The sequence below is a fragment of the Diceros bicornis genome, chromosome 9 (genome assembly GCF_020826845.1).
Source record: "Diceros bicornis minor isolate mBicDic1 chromosome 9, mDicBic1.mat.cur, whole genome shotgun sequence".
NCBI classification, from domain to species: domain Eukaryota; kingdom Metazoa; phylum Chordata; class Mammalia; order Perissodactyla; family Rhinocerotidae; genus Diceros; species Diceros bicornis.
Genome location: NC_080748.1, coordinates 35383112 through 35403094, shown reverse-complemented (window position 1 = coordinate 35403094; position 19983 = coordinate 35383112). Strand labels below are relative to the sequence as shown.

General features: G+C 35.3%; 1 protein-coding gene across 1 annotated transcript in view; it reads right to left on the bottom strand.

Moving 5' to 3' along the window:
* Positions 1 to 504: 504 nt before the first annotated feature.
* Positions 505 to 19983, bottom strand: part of SUGT1 (SGT1 homolog, MIS12 kinetochore complex assembly cochaperone) — a 39448-nt gene continuing 19969 nt past the window's right edge. Inside the window, exons 11-13 of the mRNA XM_058548269.1 lie at positions 12805 to 12895; positions 8680 to 8861; positions 505 to 636 (exon numbers count right to left, since the gene is read on the bottom strand). Of these exons, the coding sequence (XP_058404252.1) occupies positions 535 to 636; positions 8680 to 8861; positions 12805 to 12895 (375 nt within the window). The 3' untranslated portion in view covers positions 505 to 534. The remainder of the gene's footprint in view (positions 637 to 8679; positions 8862 to 12804; positions 12896 to 19983) is intronic.

Sequence of the window (19983 nt, the reverse complement as noted above, 5' to 3'; positions counted from 1 at the left end):
AAAGAACCAAGTGGGAATTCCCTGTGATAAATATTTTCTCAAAGTTCTCATTAAAAACTTAAGAAAAAGGTAAATAAACCAAACTTCATAGAAAAATTGTATTTACAACTCCATTCAAAAGCAGTTTTTAAAAGCAAACAATATAACACTGAAGTTGAAAAATTTATGCTCACCCAAAGTCGCCAAGTCTAATAAATTAACAGAATACTGCATCAAAAATAAGGCAATAACCCAAGATATTCCATTAATGATTTCTCCACACCCACAACTAGGTAGCAATCTATCTAGTAGCAAATGACACTTCATTCCGTTTCAGCACATCTGAAATCCTTAAGGACAGAAGTGATAAAATATTATCTTCATTCTTCGTTCGACTCTTAGAACACGAAAGACAATAATTTCTAAAGCACAAAGAGGTAAAGAGGTATAACCTTTCAAAAAGATATTCAGTGTTCAAAATTCAAGAATGCAATATTAATACACAACGGGCATTAGGTGAATATATGCAATAACAGTGATAGCAAATTAATTTATTTAGTATTTTTTCCATTCCATATCATCAGGGGGATTGATTTCAACTTTCCTTTTACCTACATCAGACCAATTGGTACTCAAAACTGTACCACCAGACTCCATCTGCAAGAAGAAATAAAAATAGATTAATTCTTAGACCACATAATCAAACAGAATATTTTCTAAAAATGTTCCAAGCATAAAGTCCCAAATACAAGCTATGTTTGGCTCAATATACACACAAGACAATATTCTGATTTAATCTTAGGCTTTCAGTTACCATGTTCTGCAAAATTTGAAAAGGAAAATCTAGAGTAGTTAGGTAGGAGGCATCTTGTTCTTGTTCACATATAGTGCAATATAAAGCATCATGTCTCTCTCTGCTAATCAGCACAGAGGTATATATGGAAAAACTACCCTCAAATGAAAATAAAATTGGCTCCCAAAGAAAATAATGATGTAATCCCTTTTGCCGAGGCCAGTAAAAACCAGGCAAAGTAAACTCTGTCTATACTAGTTGGACAGACCTTGAGGAGCCCCTTCTTAATGCTCTCTCTGTGCCAAACATATGCAAGTGTATGCTAGAATTTTTTTAAAATCAAGATGCACACACACAGGTACACAAAGTCAGTGTCTCAGTAAAGAACTGGTTATCTATTTACCATCTACTGAATATACCACCTACCCACAACCCTAGCATATTCATAAATACATTTAAAAAAGATATTGCATTATCTTAATGCAATCAAAATTGACTAGCTTGGATCACAGCAAAGAACAGTGTGAACTATTAAAATCTAAACATTTTAAAATAATCAGCTGTGTTGTTGGCAAACATATAAAGTTACATACCCTAATATAACACTAGAACCTCAACATAACCCCATGCCCCATGCTTTCTGCCAAGCTCCCTTACATGGGCTCCTTTGTATAGGATGCTCTTCTCCATCCCAGTCTTTTTCTGTCTTTAGTTATCCTCCAAACATGACATCTCACCATTTCTCTATGGTCTTTTTTGACTCTAATCAGGACTCTACCCTTGTAGAATATATCTTCCATATGAGCATAATTACCATTAACGTAACATGTATCACACCGCACTGTTAAAATTTTAAGAGTCTGCTTTCTTATATCTGCTTCCCTTCCTTGGCTCCAACTAAAATAAAGCTAAGAGCTCCTAAAAGGCAAGGAGTATATTTTTACTAATACTTATATCCTAGATCTAAGCACAGTGGCCTGGCACACGGTAGGCTTCACATAAAATATTGAATAAAATGAGACAAGTCTATATAATAAACTACTAAAAGGACTGAAGGAAGCAGATTTAGTTTATAATCTGATCATATTCACTGATGACATTTATTTTCCACTCTCTCCTTATGGACTGCAGCACAATTTAGCATTTCTTTCTGATTATTTTGTACATGTTGGTCTCTTGTCCCAATTAGACTGGGAGATCACAAACAACAGAGTCTATTTTGTTTCTTTTGTATCACCACAAGGAGAGACTCAAGCCCTTGGTATGTTCCAGGTCAATGTTGCCAAACAGATGGCTTGTTTTATGGCTATATATATGGTTCAATCACAATTAGCAAAGTCTCTGTATGAGAATGGATGCAGATTCTGTAATCTATCTTTGAGATTTCACACACTGCTATTTTGCTCAGCACACTCTTAAAAAAAGGTCAGTACTGAGACTGACTTCTTCTGAGGACATGGAGTAGATGTACTTTTTCCTATTATTCCCACTAAGTACTACTAAAAACCCCGGACATCATATTTATAAGACAAACATAAGACGACTCTAGAAAGTAAAGAGAAGAAGACACACCATCTAAGGACCTTGGGACCCAAGGAACATTATCATGGTGGTGAGTTCTCTGCATTTTCTTTTTGCCTCTTACGTCCTAGAGTTGGAGCTGAAGAAGCTGGAAATGCCAAGGGGTGCAAACAAAAAAAGCCTCAACAAAAGCCTGATCTCTCTAGCCAAAACTTGAGGAAAACAGCCTAGGAAGACAGAAAACTTTCAGACAATAATTGCTCTACTCCAGCTAAAAACCACAGAAAAACCCCCACCTAGGCCAGAAAAGGCTGAGTGGGGAACCTAGACTTCCACCCATGCTAGGCTATCATGAACCTACCTCCACTGCTACATGTGATGTCAGTGGAAACCCCATGGGGAGCTGGAACTCTTACCCACTCCAGCAATAACAAAGAGATGCTTTGAGGTGTCTAAGAAGGCCGAGTGGGGGACCTGGATTTCCACCTTCACCTAACAGTAACGAGGCTGTGCCTTCCCTTCCTCTGCCAAAGTGGTTGCCAGAGAAAGCCAACTAAGAAGGAGGGTTTAAATAAGATCTAGAGTCTCATAGCATAACATGAAAATGTCCAGGTTTCAACTGAAAATCACTTGCACTGGCGAAAAAGACCAAAACCCAGGAAGATTTCAGATTATATTTTTATAAAAGAAGACAATCATCAGACGTTAACATAGAGATGACAGAGACGTTAAAATTATCTGACAAAGATTTTAAAGCAGTCACGGTAAAAATGCTTCAACAAAAAATTATCAACTTGCTTGAAACAAATTAAAAAATAGAAAACCTCAGCAAAGAAAGAGAAGATATAAAGAAGAAACAAATGGAAAGTTTTAGAATTAAAAAGTACAATTGAAATAAAAAGGTCAGTGGATGGGCTCAAGAGCAGAATAGAGGGAATAGAGAAAACAATGAGTGAACTGGGAAAGAAAACAATATAAATCACCTAATCTGAACAACAAAGAGAAAACAGATAAAATGAAGTGAGTCCCAGGGATGTGTGGGACTATAACAAAATATCTAAACATTTGTGTCATCAGGTTCCAGGAAGGGAGAGGACAAAGAAGGCAGGTCTGAAAAAGTACTCAACGAATTAATGGCTGAAAACAAGATACATAAACCTATAGATTCTATAGATTCAAGAAACTGAGCAAACCCCAATCTGGATTATTTCCAAAGAAATCCTTGCCATGACAATTTGTCACAGGCAGATGTAAAAGAATGCTTATAGAAGTTCTCTAAATAAGAAAGAAACAACAAAAGATGGAATCTTGAAACAGCAGAAAGAAAAAAAGAAAGGTAACACTATGGGTAAATACAATAGAATTTGCTTTTCCTCTTGAGTTTTCTAAATTATGTCTGATGGCTGAGTGAAAATTATAACACTGTATGATGTAGTTCTAAACGTATGTAGAGGAAATATTTAAGAAAATTATAAATGAGGGAGGGTAAAGGGATGTAAAGGGAGGTAAGGTTTCTATACTTTGCTCAAACCGGCAAAAAAAATGACACCAGTAGACTATGATAAGCTATGTATAATATATTTAGTAGAATATCCAGAGCAACCACTAACAATGCTATACAAAAAAGATAAACTAAAAAATACTATAGATAAATCAAAATGAAATTCTAAAAAATGTTCAAGTACTCACAGGAAAGCAGGAAAAACAAAAAGAGAAACAAAACACAGAATAAAAAATAAAATGGTGGACTTAAAGCCCTAACATATCAATAATTACATTAAATATAAATGATCTAAACATATCAATTAAAAAGCAGAGACTGGCAGAGCAGATTAAAAAACATGATCCAACTATATGCTGTCTACAAGAAATTCACTTTATGATATAGGCAGGTTTAAAGTAAAAAGAATGGAACAAGATACATCATGCAAAAATTAATCAAAAGACAGAAGAATTGGCTATATTAATATCAGAGGAAAGCAAATTACCAGAGCTAGAGAATGGCTTCATATAAGGATAAAAAGCCAATCCATCATACGGTCATGCATTATTTAACAATGGGGATGTGTTCAAGAAATGTGTTAGGCAATTTCATTGCTGTGCAATGAAAGAACAAACCTAGGTGGTATAGCCTACTACTACAGCTATACTTTTATACAACTGGCAGTACAGTAAGTTTGTTTACAACAACATCACCACAAACACGTAATGCATTGCACTATAATGTTACAACAGCTATGATGTCACTAGTTGACAGGAATTTTTCAACTCCATTATAATCTTATGGGACCACCAGGGCATACGCAGTCCAATGATGACTGAAACATCATGATGAAGCACATGACTGCAAAGACATAGCAATCCTAAATGCATAGGCACCAAACAAGAGAGCTGCAAAATATGTGAAGCAAGAATTGGCAGAACTTACAGGAGAAATAAATCCATGATTATAGTTGGAGACCCTCTCTCAACAACTGATAGAACAATAAGACAGAAAATCAGCAAGGATATCAAAGAATTCAACAAGAATATCAACCAACAGGATCTAACTGACATTTACAACAACAACAGCAGAACACACATTCTTTTCAATTGGAACATATACTTAAGATAGACCAAATGCTGGGCAAATAAAACAAACATCAACAAATTTAAAAGAATGTAAATTACATGGTACATATTCTCAAATCACAATGGAATAAAATTAGACAGGACTAACAGAAAGACAACAGGATAATCTCTGAACACGGAAACTAAACAACACACTTCTAAACAATCCCTGGGACAAAGACCTCTCAACTGAAATCAAAATATATACTGAACTGAATAAAAACGAAAATATAACATCAAAATTTGTGGGAGACAGCTAAAGCCCTGATGAGGGAAGCCTAAATGCACACAATGGAAAAGAAAAAAAGGGTCAAATCAATAATTTAAGCTCACATCTGAAGAACCTAGGAAAAAAAGAATAGCGAAATAACCTAAAACAAGCAGAAGGAAGAACATAAGAACAGAAACAAATAAAATTTAGAACAAAAAATAGAAAAAAAATTTTTAAGATCAAAGAGCTGATTCTTTCAAAAAAAAAAATCAATAAAATTGACAAACCTCTAGCAAGACTGACAAAGAAAAAAAAAAGAGAAGACACAAATTACCATTATGGAATGAAATGGAATATCACGACACACTCTGCAGATATCAAAAAGGTAATAAGAGACTACTACCAACAGTGACAACTTAGACAAAATGGACCAATTCCTCAAAAACACAAACTACTCCAAGTCACTCAACATGAAATAGATAATCTGAATAGTCCTATAAACTACTAGGATAATTAAATTTGTAATTTAAAATCTCCAAAAAAAATGTCCAGATGGTTTCACTGGTTTAAAGAATGTTTAAAGAAAAATAACACCAATTCTACACAATCTCTTCCCAAAAACAGATGATAGAACACTTCCCAATTCATTTTATGAACTTAGTACCATTCTGATACCAAAACCAAAGACAATACAAAAAATGAACACTATAGACCAACATCCCTCATGAACATAGACACAAAAACTCAAAGTATCTGAAAATAGAATTGAGCAATAGATAATAAAGAACTATACACTATGATCAAGTGGGGTTTATCCCAGGGATGCAAGGCTGATTCAATAACAGAAATCAATCATATTAATCATATAAAATCACCATTTTAACAGGCTAAAGAAGAAAAATCATATAATCAAATTGATCAATACAGAAAAATCATTTGACAAGTCAATAGCCATTCATAATAAAAATCTCAGAAAAATAGGATTAGAGCTGAAGTTTCTTGATAGGACATCTACAAAAACACTACAGCTAACATTATACTTAATGGTGAAAGACTGAATGGTTTTCCCTTAAGATGGAGAACAAGGCATGGATGTCCCCTCTCACCACTCTTACTCAACATAGTGCTGGAAGTTCTAGCCAGTGCAATACAGCAAGAAAAGGAGATAAAACACACACATACCAGAAAGGAAGAAATAAAACTGTCCCTATTTGAAGATGATATGATTGTCTACATAGAAAATCACAAGGAGGGGGCCGGCCCCATGGCTTAGTGGTTAAGTGCACGCACTCCACTGCTGGCGGCCCGGGTTCGGAATCGGGCGCGCACCAACACACCGCTTGTTCCGCCATGCAGAGACGGCGTCCCACATGCAGCAGCTAGCAGGATGTGCAACTATGACATACAACTATCTACTGGGGCTTTGGGGAGAAAAGGGGAAAAAAGGAGGAGGACTGGCAATAGATGTTAGCTCAGGGCTGGTCCTCCTCAGCAAAAAGAGGAGGATTGGCGATGTTAGCTCAGGGTTGATCTTGCTCAAAAAAAAAAAGGAAAATCACAAGGAATCTACCAAAAAATTTCCTAGAACTAATGAGTGAGTTCAGCAAGGTCACAGAATGTAAGATAAACGTAAAAAAGACCAACTGTAATTCTAGATACTAGCAACAACACATGGACACCAAAATTAAATATACAATACCATTTACAATCACTCAAAAAAATAATTAACTAAATACTGTATGGGATTTATATGTTGAAAACTGTGTAACACTGATGGAAGAAGCAAAGATCTAAATAAATGGACTGAAAGATTCAATAGTAAAGATGTCACTCTCTCCAAATTGATACACAGTTCAATACAATTCCTAACAGGATTTTTTTGTAAACATAGACAAAATATTCTAAAATTTATATGGAAAGGCAAAGGAACTAGAATATCTAAAACAATTTTGAAAATGAAGAATAAAGTAGAATGAATATGCCTAATTTAAAGACTAATACAGTAATCAAGACTGTGGTATTAAAAGAGGGAAAGATATGTAGATCAATGGAACAGGAAACCCAGAAATAGACTCACAAAAATATGCTTCAACTGATTTTTGAGAAAAGGTAAAAAGCAATTCAGTGGAGGAAAGACAGCCTTTTCAACAAACGGTGCTGGAACAACTGAACATACATAGGTCAAAAAAAAAAAAAAGGAACCTCAATCTACATCTCACACTTTACATAAAAGTTAACTCAAAATGGATTATAAACTTAAATGTAGTAAGTAAAACTATAAAACTTTTATTAAAAGAAAAAACATAGGAGAAAATCTTTGAGATCTAGGACTAGGCAAAGAATTCTTAGACTTGACACCAAAAGCATGATCCATAACAGGAAAAATTGACTAATTGGACTTCACTGAAATTAAATACTTTGGCTCTGCAAAAGATTAAGAAAATGAAAAGACAAGCTACAGACTGGGAGAAAATATTTGCAAACTACACATCTGACAAAGACTTGTCAGATTAGTGGTTGCCAAGGGTTAAGGGGGGGTAGGAGTGGGAGGGAAGTGGGTATGGCTATAAAATGACAACAATGAGGGAATCCTGGGGCAATGGAAATGTTCTGTATCTTAACAGTCAATATCGTGGTTGTGATGTTGTACTCAAGTTTTGCAAGATGTTTCCACTGGGGGAAACTCTGTAAAAAATACAAAGGATCTCTGTATTATTTCTTACAACTGCGTATGAATCTATTATTATCTCAAAATAAAAAATTCAATTAAAAAAAATTTTTTAAGTCAATAGTGAAATGTACAATCATAACCAGTTGCTACATGGTAACTTACGTAGAATATCTGAGCCTAAAACATATTTACTAACTAAATAGTAAGTTTAACTATTAAATTTTAATTTTAAAACTGTCTACTATAAATATAAATGCCTTCAAAGAAGAGAGTGACATTACCAGAGCTACTGGTAAAAATCAAATGATTACATCTTGAAGCAAAATAATCTACATACTTCTACAGTGATGACTTGTCATTAAAATCTCAGAACTTGAGGCCTAATTCAGGTGGTATTTATGCTGCCCTGGCAAAAAGCTTGAATTTTCTTAATAGACAAAATTATTAACAAACCAATGAATAATTAATATGCACCTTCTACTTGCCAAACAAACACTGCTCTGGAAGTTTCCCTTCTATATTCTTCATCTCTGACATTGAGACTATACATGGTTCTAGAAGGTAAACAATGGAAGCTCATTCAGCTATTGGGATAAAACCAACTAGGATAACTCCATAACCTTGGTATTTCTTAAGCCTTCCAAGATCTAATTCACTGATAAAAAATATTTCTTTGGAATAAACCTCTTGTTTCTCATCTTCTCCACAAGTTTCCAACTTCCTCAATAATTACTCTAAGTTTAGAGCAGGAAGAAATGTCCAGACAAAGCCTACTCAAAAAGGTCTCCCAACTATAGTACATGCAATCTGGTCTCAAATTACCTACTTATCATTCTTTTAAAATTTCTGAAATTTACTACCACAATATTATTTTTTTAAAGCTTATATTCTTACAAATGATTTGTTCATGGCACGTTTCACTTCATCAGAACCATCTGAATAGATCTGCTGAAATAATTTGTTTAAAGCTGCATCTCCCTCCAACTTCTCATTCTTTTCTTCTTCTTTGATCTCGCCGACCAATTTATCCCAATTTCTTGTATAATGAGATGATGATGGATATAGGTTCTTTACATCTATGGATTGAAGAAGACAGAAGTGATTTATCAATATGTGTTGATTATGTCAAGAATATGTAAACTTTGTGACCATGCTGTATAGAATATCTTAGCAAATAGTTTAGGTTAATGAAATTCATCTTTGTAATGTGTCTTTCTGACATATACATCAATAATTAGATTTACACTTCTAAAAACTGAATCAGCATAACGTAAAAACCAGAGAATTTCTTATGAGCAAAATAACTTACTAAGGGTAAATTTTTGTAAAAATTATGCAAAATTAGATTAAAAACAGATTCTTCATGTTAATAACAGGGGAAATGGTGAAAAGTATACAAGAACTTTTATATTTACAGAAATGTTGCAAAGATAGTAAAAACAATTCTAAAAATAATTTTTTTTTGAGGAAGACTGGCCCTGCACTAACATCTGTTGCCAATCTTCCTCATTTTCTTTTTTTTTCTCCCCAAAACCCCAGTACTCATTGTACATCATAGCTGTAGAGCTGTAGCTCTTCCATACAGGATGCCACCTCAACATGGCTGAGTGAGTAGGTCCACACTCAGGACCCGAACTGGCGAACCCCAGGCTGCCGAAGCAGAATGTGTGAACTTAACTGCTACGCCACCGGGCCAGCCCCCTAAAAATAGTATTTTTTTTAAAAAGACATTTCCTTAAGAAATTTCTCTTGTACATAACATTTTAATAAATGTTAAAAATGTGGCTTTTTCTGAAATACTTACATATCTTTCAGAGTGGAAATAAACTGAAAATATAAATAATTATCCATGCCATTTGACAATGAGTTAAGACTCCAACTTCTCCCCACATTAAAAATATTAGATTGGGCCGGCCCCATGGCTTAGCGGTTAAGTGCTCGCGCTCCGCTGCTGGCGGCCCAGGTTCGGATCCCGGGCGTGCACCGACGCACGGCTTCTCCGGCCATGCTGGGGCCGCGTCCCACATACAGCAACTAGAAGGATGTGCAGCTGTGACATACAACTATCTACTGGGGCTTTGGGGGAAAAAATAAATAAATAAAATTATTAAAAAAAAAAAAAATATTAGATTACTTCAATAGGAGATAATAATAAGGAATTCCTGAATGTTGAAAAACACGTGATGATCTAGAGTTCAATGCCCACATCATGCACACATAGGAAAGAATAGTACTTGTAGGGCATATTAGTACTTGTAGGGCATATTTAGGTAAACAGAGGCTGCTTACAGCCACAGAGGCTACAGGTCCAGGGGCTCAGGGCACTGTGAAGAGTGCCTCAAGACCAAGGGAATCAAGATCTTGCCACACAAATAATTAAAAAGTAACTAACCTACCTAGTAGCTATAAGAGCAGTTCTGTTCACTGTCCAATGGAAATACAATGCAAGCCACAAATGTGAGCCACATATATAACTTAAAAATTTCTAGTACCCATATTACTAAAAAGAATCAAGTGAAATGCATTTTAATAATATATTTCATTTAACCTACTATATCCCAAAATAGTATCATTTCAACATGAAATCAATATAAAAATACAAACATAATTGGTCCTTTTTTTATTCTAAGTCTTCAAAATCTGGTATGTATATATTCTACACTTAGAGCACATCTCAATCCAGACTACTCATACTTCAAGTGCTCAACAGGTACATGTGGCTACTGGCTACTATACTGGACAGTGTAGATAGAGAGTTTAAAGAAAAACAAAAGCCTGATTTCAAGTTTCCCTTATCGATTTATTAGGATACACAAATCCTAACCTAAATGTCCCTTTCCACTACTGCCTCTCTATACCCTTTTCCTCAAGATAGTTGAGAAACTACTAATTGTTCATTCTGTTTTTCCATCTCCTCTCTTCGCCTATAAATCAATCTTCTCCCTGTCTATCCCCCACAAAACAAAACACCACCACCCCACACAATTTTTTTCAGGGCAAGCATATTGTTTTTCAAATCCTATCTACCTTTCCTCTACCAGTAATCCCCTATTTCTGCACATTTTCACTAGTAGCCAAAGAAAACCAAAAAATGCAAATTAAGAGCCTCGGAAACACGGTTTAATTAATCCTAACGCTGATTCCCCACAAGGATGAGAACACAGGTTCTAATCTCCATTTTAGAGATAAGAAAGCTGGCCCAGACGGGTTAAGCAACTTGCCCTTATCTGCAGTATCCAGCTTGCAGTGCACACAATCTGACAAGCATATTAATTCCTAACAAAAATATAACAAGACAGGAGGAATAGTATCTTGAATATCCAAGGCATTGAGTTTAGAAAAGCTTTAACACTAAAAAAAACTTTATATTTCATCTCAGAAAAATTTTAATACCTGTACATAGATGAACTACTGAGAGAGGGTAACCCAACTTCCTTGCTCATTCACTATAATATTAAATAACTACCAAGATACTCATGATACTCACATCGGCAGAGGCTTTCCATTATTAGAAAATGTAGCAATAAGCAGTATCACTATATGGGGTTAACAGAAGAACTAGACCCAGACTCTGAAAACCTGCGTTTAGTACTAGACAATGCAAAATGCTAGGTGATCTTATTAAGAAGTTGCTTAACCTCTCTGAGCCTGTAAAACAGGAGAACCAATACTGGGCTGCCTACTATATATAGCTCTTAGAATTAAATGAGATACTATATTCGTTTCTTAAAAAAAAAATGCTTTGAGCTATATATAAACCTCAGCCCAAAAATCTCTGGGAGTCAGCCCCAAGAGAAGCACATAGCATCTTTACTATATCTTTCAAACAAAATGAAGCAGAAGCTTAATTAAATAGCTTAAATACCAACTTGAAACATTTCAATCCTTAAATTATCTGTTGGTGTCAATTTCCTGGTTTTGCTAATTATGCTATAGGCTAGCTGCAATGTTATTTTGCAGAGAAGCTGAATGAAGGGAACATGAGAACTCTCCATTATTTCCGCAACTTCTATGAGAACCTAAAATTATTTTAGAATAAAAATAAACTAATAAAAATGAACGATCTGCCGGCTAATTTGCTGTCTTCTAAAAGGTGCCACAGGGAAATGTGTTTTCTTAGAAAGCAGTGAAAAATCTAAAGTAGCTGAAACACAATGTTACCCCATTTCAGTCATCAAATCAGGGCATTAACTCTAATCAATAAGAAATTTCTCTCTATTCATTAATGAGGCCATTGCTGTAAAATAGTCTTAGCTGTAGTTCTAGGAGTGTCTTGCAGATTAATTCTTCTGTTAGAAAAATACCTATCTGACTATTGCATATGCTTAAAATTTACCCAACATAAAGTAGTCTGTTCCTTAAAGGGTTAAATTAGCAATACAGTCATGCACTGCATAACTACTTTTCCGTCAAAGACCGCATATATGAAGGTGGTCCCAAAGGTGCGTAGTAGGCTATATCACCCAGGTTTGTGTAAGTACACATTATGATGTTCGCACAACAATGAAATCGCCTAATGACACATTGTATCCTCGTCATTAAGTGAAGCACAGCTGTATAGTGAAATGGCCTAGATACTTTACTCTGTGAAGCCCTGAAATTTCAGGAAATTGAGTTGACAATGTAAGAAGAAATAGAAAGGAATAAATAAGAGAGGACAGGGAAGAGGAGGAAATATATCAGCAGAGTAAACTACTAATTCACTTAAAACCCAAAAAGAAACAATAGGAAAGGCCAACACAACAAAACAAACAACCCCTAACTGATGTCATAAACTGACATGGTAAACAAATCCCAACTCCCTTTGGGCTTTTGCTGCCATTAATTAGTTTCTCAGAGTTTAAGAAGTTAGAACCTTCATAAGAAAGGCTACTTTGTGTTCATTACAGAGCAATCTTATTATACTCAATATATCTTATCTTGGGAACATAATCAAAGTATAAAGAATGCTCATTACTATTTAATTTCAACTATATAACACAACATGAATTGAAAGCTCATCAAGGCCAGAAAACAAACCTGCTGTGAACTGTTTTGGCTTAGGCACATCTCCTTGCCCCTCTAGCTTTTCCCATCTCACAGCCTCTGGCTTTTTCATTTTAATTTCAACCTGGAGAAAACAACAAATAAAATTTATTATTCAATGTAAAATACACAAAACAGTGAAAAAACACAATTTTCTTAAGTCATTAAAGTTTTATAAGAATAGTGTCCTTGAGAAAGTTTCCTTAAATTATACAAGGTTAAATTTGAAGAACTCGGAAACATTTATTTTGTTTCTGCTTAAAAGCCACCCTTCAAAAACAACATATACACTATAAGCTACAATTAAGAAGAGTCTTGAAATCCACGCTTTTTTTCCCTCTAAAGCAGTGTTCTCAACCAGAGTTGATTCCACTCCCTCCCACCCCACCCCACCCCGGGGACATTCGGCAATGTGGAGACATTGTTGGTGTCACAACTGGGCTCCATGGAGGTGAGGGGTGCTACTGACATCTAGTGAGGAGAGGCTAGGGGTGCTACTGAACATCCTACAACATCCAGGGCAACCTCTCCACAACAAAGAATTATCCAGCTCAAAACGTCAACGGTGTTCACCACTGCGAAGCCTGTTCTAAAGGAATTACTATATTTGCATGTACATTATTAACCCATTTTAGAGTGGAGAAATTCATTCCACTGTATAAAAATAATCCAAGTAGGGGCCGGCCCGGTGGCGCAAGCGGTTAAGTGCGCGCGCTCCGCTGCGGCGGCCCGGGGTTCGCTGGTTCGGATCCCGGGCGCGCACCGACGCACTGCTTGGTAAGCCATGCTGTGGCGGCGTCCCATATAAAGTGGAGGAAGATAGGCACCGATGTTAGCCCAGGGCCGTCTTCCTCAGCAAAAAAAAAAAAAAGAGGAGGATTGGTGGATGTTAGCTCAGGGCTGATCTCCTCACAAAAAAAAAAAAAAAAAAAAAAAAAAATAATAATAATCCAAGTAATGCTAACATTTTTATAATTATTCATTCAATAATTATTAAACACTCACTATGAGCAAGGTATAATCTTCAGGGATGTGGGGGATCTTTAAAATATGAAAGACATGTCCTTGACCATTTGGAAATATGTGAGATACTTGAAGAAAGTTACTCAAGAGGTAAATAAATGTTCTAAAAGCTCAGGAGAAATCATACCTGGCTGTGAACAGGCAAGATTCAGGGCACCTTGAAAAGCTGTGAGGGGCAGGAGCATTTGCAATGGTGGAAGGGGTAGGTCTCCAGAGGCAAAGAGAGTAGCCTAAAAAGAGAATAGCCTAAAACTGGAGCCCTGAGGTGTGAAAGGACACAGTGCATCAGGGCATACAGGGAAGACTAATTTGCCAAAAGTCCAGGATTTATGTTAGAGCAGTGAAAAATACACATGGAAAAAGAGGTGTAAGCAGACTATGAAGAGCTTCTGAATGCTAAAACGAAGGTCACTTATTAAAATGAAATGTTAATAGCATCCTAGAAACATCTTTTATTCTCTAATCAAGGCTGGTCCCCTAGAGTCTACTCTTAACCCTAACATACACTCACATAGCACTTATATCTACCTTTTGTTTTCCTTATTCAAATAACGCTCTCACTCCCATTTTTAGCCTAGCAAAAATCAGCACTTATAGTGCTGGTAAACACTAATAATTATTATGCAAACGGTTTAAGAGTCAAATTAGAATTTTATATTCTAATGTTTTTTCTAAGAAAAGAATTCCTTTCAGAAATAGAAAAAAAATATTTAACAAAAAGAAAAGCCTATTCACATCTTGGTTCTTTGACTCCTTTAGATCAGAGGAATCAATTAAATTAGCAATTACTGGTAATCTCTCTACCGGCCATTTATCAAGAGAATCCTTAAAATTTGCATTTTAAAATATCTTAACAAAACACTAACAGAGAAATCCACCAAATATTTTTAATCAGACATGAAGTGATGGTATGGAAGAGGTGTGGTCTCTTGAGTATTTGTATTTTCTTTAGGAGCACAGAAATGTAATAAAAAAAATCTTTTCATAATGAAAGAAAAACCTGAAACAAAAGTCACTGGGAAACGGGCAAAAAGATTAGTATTTTTAATGTAATTTACATGTTTAAAGTCTACATAAATAAAAACAAATTTTTTATAAGAATCTCTAGAATTCCCTAATATGAACTATGATTAATTTTTATAAAGTACAATACCACCAATATTTTCTCACACACAGTATTAAGTGAGAGTACTCTAGTTATTTTAAGTTGTCACTGCTGGGATATTTATCAAAAAGGTAGATAAATCCAATAGCTGGCAACGACACAGCAAGAGTTACTGAAAAGGGCCATTAATATTATCCTAAAATTTAAAATTGCATCTTGCTCCTTTAATTTTCAGCTCACCTGGAAATGAATACCTGGCAAGCAGCGTGTACATCACACTACCCTTAACTAACCTCAGCCACAAGGCACCCTTATAGTGCACCACATGTTTCCGTGCTAAGTACTGTCTATAAAAAGTTCCTTGTTTCACCCGAAGAGCAGCACTTGCATCTACTGAAAACTACTATAACCCGAGTAATTGTGCAGTATGAACAAAGAGGCCTTTATAAAGCCAAAGTCAAAGCTCTTAGTAACAACCTGTTTCAACTGAGACACACTGACCTGAACTTGAAATTATACTTAATCCATTCATTAAAATAGCTGCACATAACAAACCACCTAAAGCAGCTTTTTTAAAAAAGGTAAAGGGGGAAGAGGGGACTAATTTTCTATGAATTCTTTTTTACACCTACTTCACTTTCAATGCATGTATATGCTTTTAAAAATGAAGTTTTAAGTCCTGATGATTCTGGTAGAGACTTCTCAAATCACCACCAGTCCAATTTCAGATATTTTTATTGTGACCATTTATAAGTCATTAAATTAACTTAAAACTTTGGTAGTTTGCTTCAGTGTTGCTCTCATACACACAGGAAAGGTTTTCAATGCACCATAATCCCAAAGCAGTATTCACAGGTTCACTAGTAAGAATGCCTACTGTGCTGGATTTTCAGTTTTCAATATTATGTGTACTACCTACCACCCACCTCTTTGCACAGCAGAGAGTTTAATTTTTCCCCCTGAAAGGATCTTCAGACTTAAAGAGAAGCCATTACTCCTAAGGGATCATGGCATCCAGACACCACCTTCTTAAGAAGTGGTAAACTCCCATTTACTGCTACAGACAGATGGTGAAGGGATCTTTCCCAGAGACTAAAGAGCTGTGCAGTTTACTGGTAAACTTTTTTTTTGGCAAACTTTTGAAAGGCTGTTGTCATTAAATAAGTGTTCCTCGGATCTTTAGAATGCATCTTTCCCAATGTTCTCTTACTCAGCTCTTTGCAGGTTTAATTGCTATATCAAATCGCTTTGTTCAATAATACAGTTCAGTATTCCTGAGGCCAGACTGCACATCTACCTTCTTTATTTTTACACTCAAATCACTTTAAAATCATTTTTAAAAATGCAGAAGATGGTAATGACTGAAGAGAAACTGCAAAATCCTGCCAAAGTTCTAATAGCTCAATTCAAATATTTACTGAGTGCCTACTCTGAGCCAGCACTCCACTGGTACGTAGGTCACCGCCTCTACCTTTTTTGAAGAAATCAGTTAGAAATGACTCTCCCATAAACAAAAAATTCCAGTATATATCATCTGTACTGATAGACCTAAGTTTTGGGAAATATCTGGTTATCTGGAAGGAAGTATGCCAAAATGTCATTCAGTAGTGAGACTGAATGATTACTTTCTCAGCTCCTTTACATTTTTCCAAATTTTCTATGATATGCATTCATTGCTTTTATAATCTGAATAAAAATCTAATCAGGATAAAATAATAATAATAATAATAATAGCAGTAACATTAAACTTGAGAACTTATTACACACCCCGTGTACTAAGTGCTTCACATATATTATCTCAATACAACAACTCTCTAAAGGAGATTACCATCCATATTTTAGAGATGAAGGAGCCAAGAGATAGAATAACTTGCTGGAAGTGTCTTTTACTACTAGAAGTTTTACTTATTTTATATCCTCAGAAATAAGCAGAGGTTGAGAACAAGACAAAAATAATCAGTTGTGTAATTTTAGAAAGAGAAGAATCACAAATAGGTGCCAGTTGTTGGATATATGACCACAAGCAAGTAACTAATCTCACTGAGCCTCAGTTTCTCCTTGTAAAATGGGATTAATAGGGCCAACCTCATTTAGGGTTCTTAGGATTATGTGAGACCATGTCTGAAAAGAATACAGCACTGTGTCTGGCAAATAACAATTGAATGTTATCAATATCTTCATCATCATTATAATTAGCTAAAAAATCTGGGCAAATTATTTAACATCTCTGGGTTCAGTTTCCATACCTGTAAATGGGTGATAAAAATACCTACATCATGCAGTAATTTTGAAGATTACATAGGATAATACATAGCAGTCAAAAAAGTTACCTACTATAATTCTCCACAAGTAAAACAATATAGGACTATCTAAATAAGCTACAGTAAATGCATACAATGAAATACTTTGCTGTAGAATATTTAAGGCCATGAAAAACATTCATAATGTATGGCTAAGTTTAAAAAAACAACTACAGATAGTATGTACAGTAAAATGTTTTTCTTTTGAACATATATGAATATACATTAATAGAAAAGGTGGCAAGAATATACTCCAAGATCTACAATTTGTGGATATCAGCAACTAATTAGTTATTAAATGAAAAAAAAACCTCACTACTACCACCACCACTGTATCAAAAAGACATAACAAAACAACAATCGCAAGCCCCCCACATCTACGCATTTAAAAAAGCAGTAGCATCCCGCCCAGACACCTCCGCTCCATTACATCATCATTGTGATTCTTCTGTGAATATTAAGAATTTTCTCTAAAACTTCTCAAATTTTAGTGGGTTAAGAAGGGAGAAGGGGGCTATTTGTCTCTAAGTAAAGCCACACATTTTTATTTCCCATGATTCCAATTAAAAACTTTCATTTTTTTTTTTTTTTTTTTGGGAGGGAGATCAGCCCTGAGCTAACATCCGTGCTAATCCTCCTCTTTTTGCTGAGGAAGACCGGCTCTGAGCTAACATCTGTTGCCAATCCTCCTCGTTTTCTTTTCCCCCCCCAAAGCCCCAGTAGATAGTTGTATGTCATAGTTGCACATCCTTCTAGTTGCTGTATGTGGGACGTGGCCTCAGGATGGCCAGAGAAGCGGTACATGGGTGCGCGCCCAGGACCCGAACCCCAGGCCGCCAGCAGCGGAGCGCGCGCACCCAACCGCCAAGCCACTGGGCCGGCCCAAAAACTTTCATATTTTATATTGATGTAACATGGAAAAATTACTATGACTAAAAATAGGAATACCAGAACATTTCCACAAGGGCAAATTTACTCCAAAAGATTCTGAGAATTCTAATTTTTACTTGGAGTGAATATTAATCTTTAAAATGAATATTTCACAGCAAAGCTGTCATTAAAGTTATTTATAATCCTGTGATTGTGACCAGAGAATACTGTCATGAAATTAACAAGATGGAACAATAGAAACATTACAGTTTCTTAATAAAGAAAATGGATTAAGGCAGATATGAAAGCTGGTATTCAGTGAAAGGAAAAAATAACTATCAGAGGTATTGAAAAAATATGAATCCTGACCTGGAAAAACATCAGATATTACATTGTAAAATATTTAGTTAAGAAATGCTATTTCAATAATTTAAGGGTCCTACATTTTCCTATTTTCATTGCAAATTATATCTCACTTGAATTAATAATACTTAACCAATGGTTATACATGAATATGCAACATTCGTTCAACCTTGAAGGTGGGAAAGAAAACAGGATTCTCAAAAGCAAAGAAACAGCCCTTTTAAACCACAGATTTTACGGAATCTCTAATTTTAAACAGATTCTCCCAAGCAAAATGCATCCTTTTCTCAATTCGCTTAAAAGATTCAAGCTATCTGAACACATACGAAAAGCAAATTACTTTACTATTTTTCTCTCTCAGTGTCATCACTAAATAAGCCTCAGTAACCCAGAGAAGGATTTTATTTTCAATATTTTAAGTCTCCCTCCGTTGTATGAAAAAAAGATTAAAAACTTGCATCATTTCCCTTAACATATAATTAAGAACAATTCCTTCCATTTGTTTCCCATAAAATTACATAAATACAAAAAATTACATCTTAAAAGTTGGTAGTCTAACAAAGTAATATAGACTACTTTGGGTTAGTACAAGAAAAATAATCATCCTTCAGAATACATCCTTAGACTCTATATTCTTTAATCCACAAGTCAGAAAAAACTAAACAAAGAAGCACTGGCTTCACAGAAGTACACGTATTCCTCCTGGGCCAGGCTGAACAATTTAGTAACTATGTGAACTTGGAGAAAGCATTTAACGTCCATGAACCTCAATTTCTTTTCACCTGTAAAACCCCGAGGATGAAAATACTCTGCCAACTTCATAGGACTAACACCAGAATCCAATTTAAGTTCATTCACTAAACAATTGTTGACTACCCACTATGTACAACGCACAGGGCTAGGGTGGCCAAATTTAGCAAATTTATATTAAAAAAATTATTCACTGTTTGTAAAGTTAACTGGGTGTCCTGTACTTTATCCGGCAACCCTATCTGGAGCATATACAAGGACACAAATATGACATGCTTCTTATTCTCAAAAGACTTACTAAAAGCAAGGGAAATAAAACATACATATAAACTACTATACAAGAAAGAAAAGCGGTTATGTAGCATTTAAAAAGGAGAAAAGAGTAAAAAAGGCACATTGAGAACACAGTAAGAGAGGATGGGGAATGGTGAGAATCAACAAGCACTCACAAGATTCAAAGCAGAATAACAAATAAGGGATGACACGCTTAGTTACATCCTCAACTCTAGCCTCAAAGACTTGTGTATTTACCACACGTACTATTCTTCAGTAAGTATATGGTGTGGCTCAGTAACACAAGTTTTTAAGTCATCTACCACCTGTTCACACTAATCAGTTCACATTTAAATTACTTCAAAGGGACATGCAATAACAACCTCTTGATAGAAACATATACAAAAATGCCAAACTCATAATTTTCTGAGGTATCTCCCTCCCAAACCTAGCTATAGCTTTGCACTTAATTACTTTACCCAATATTAT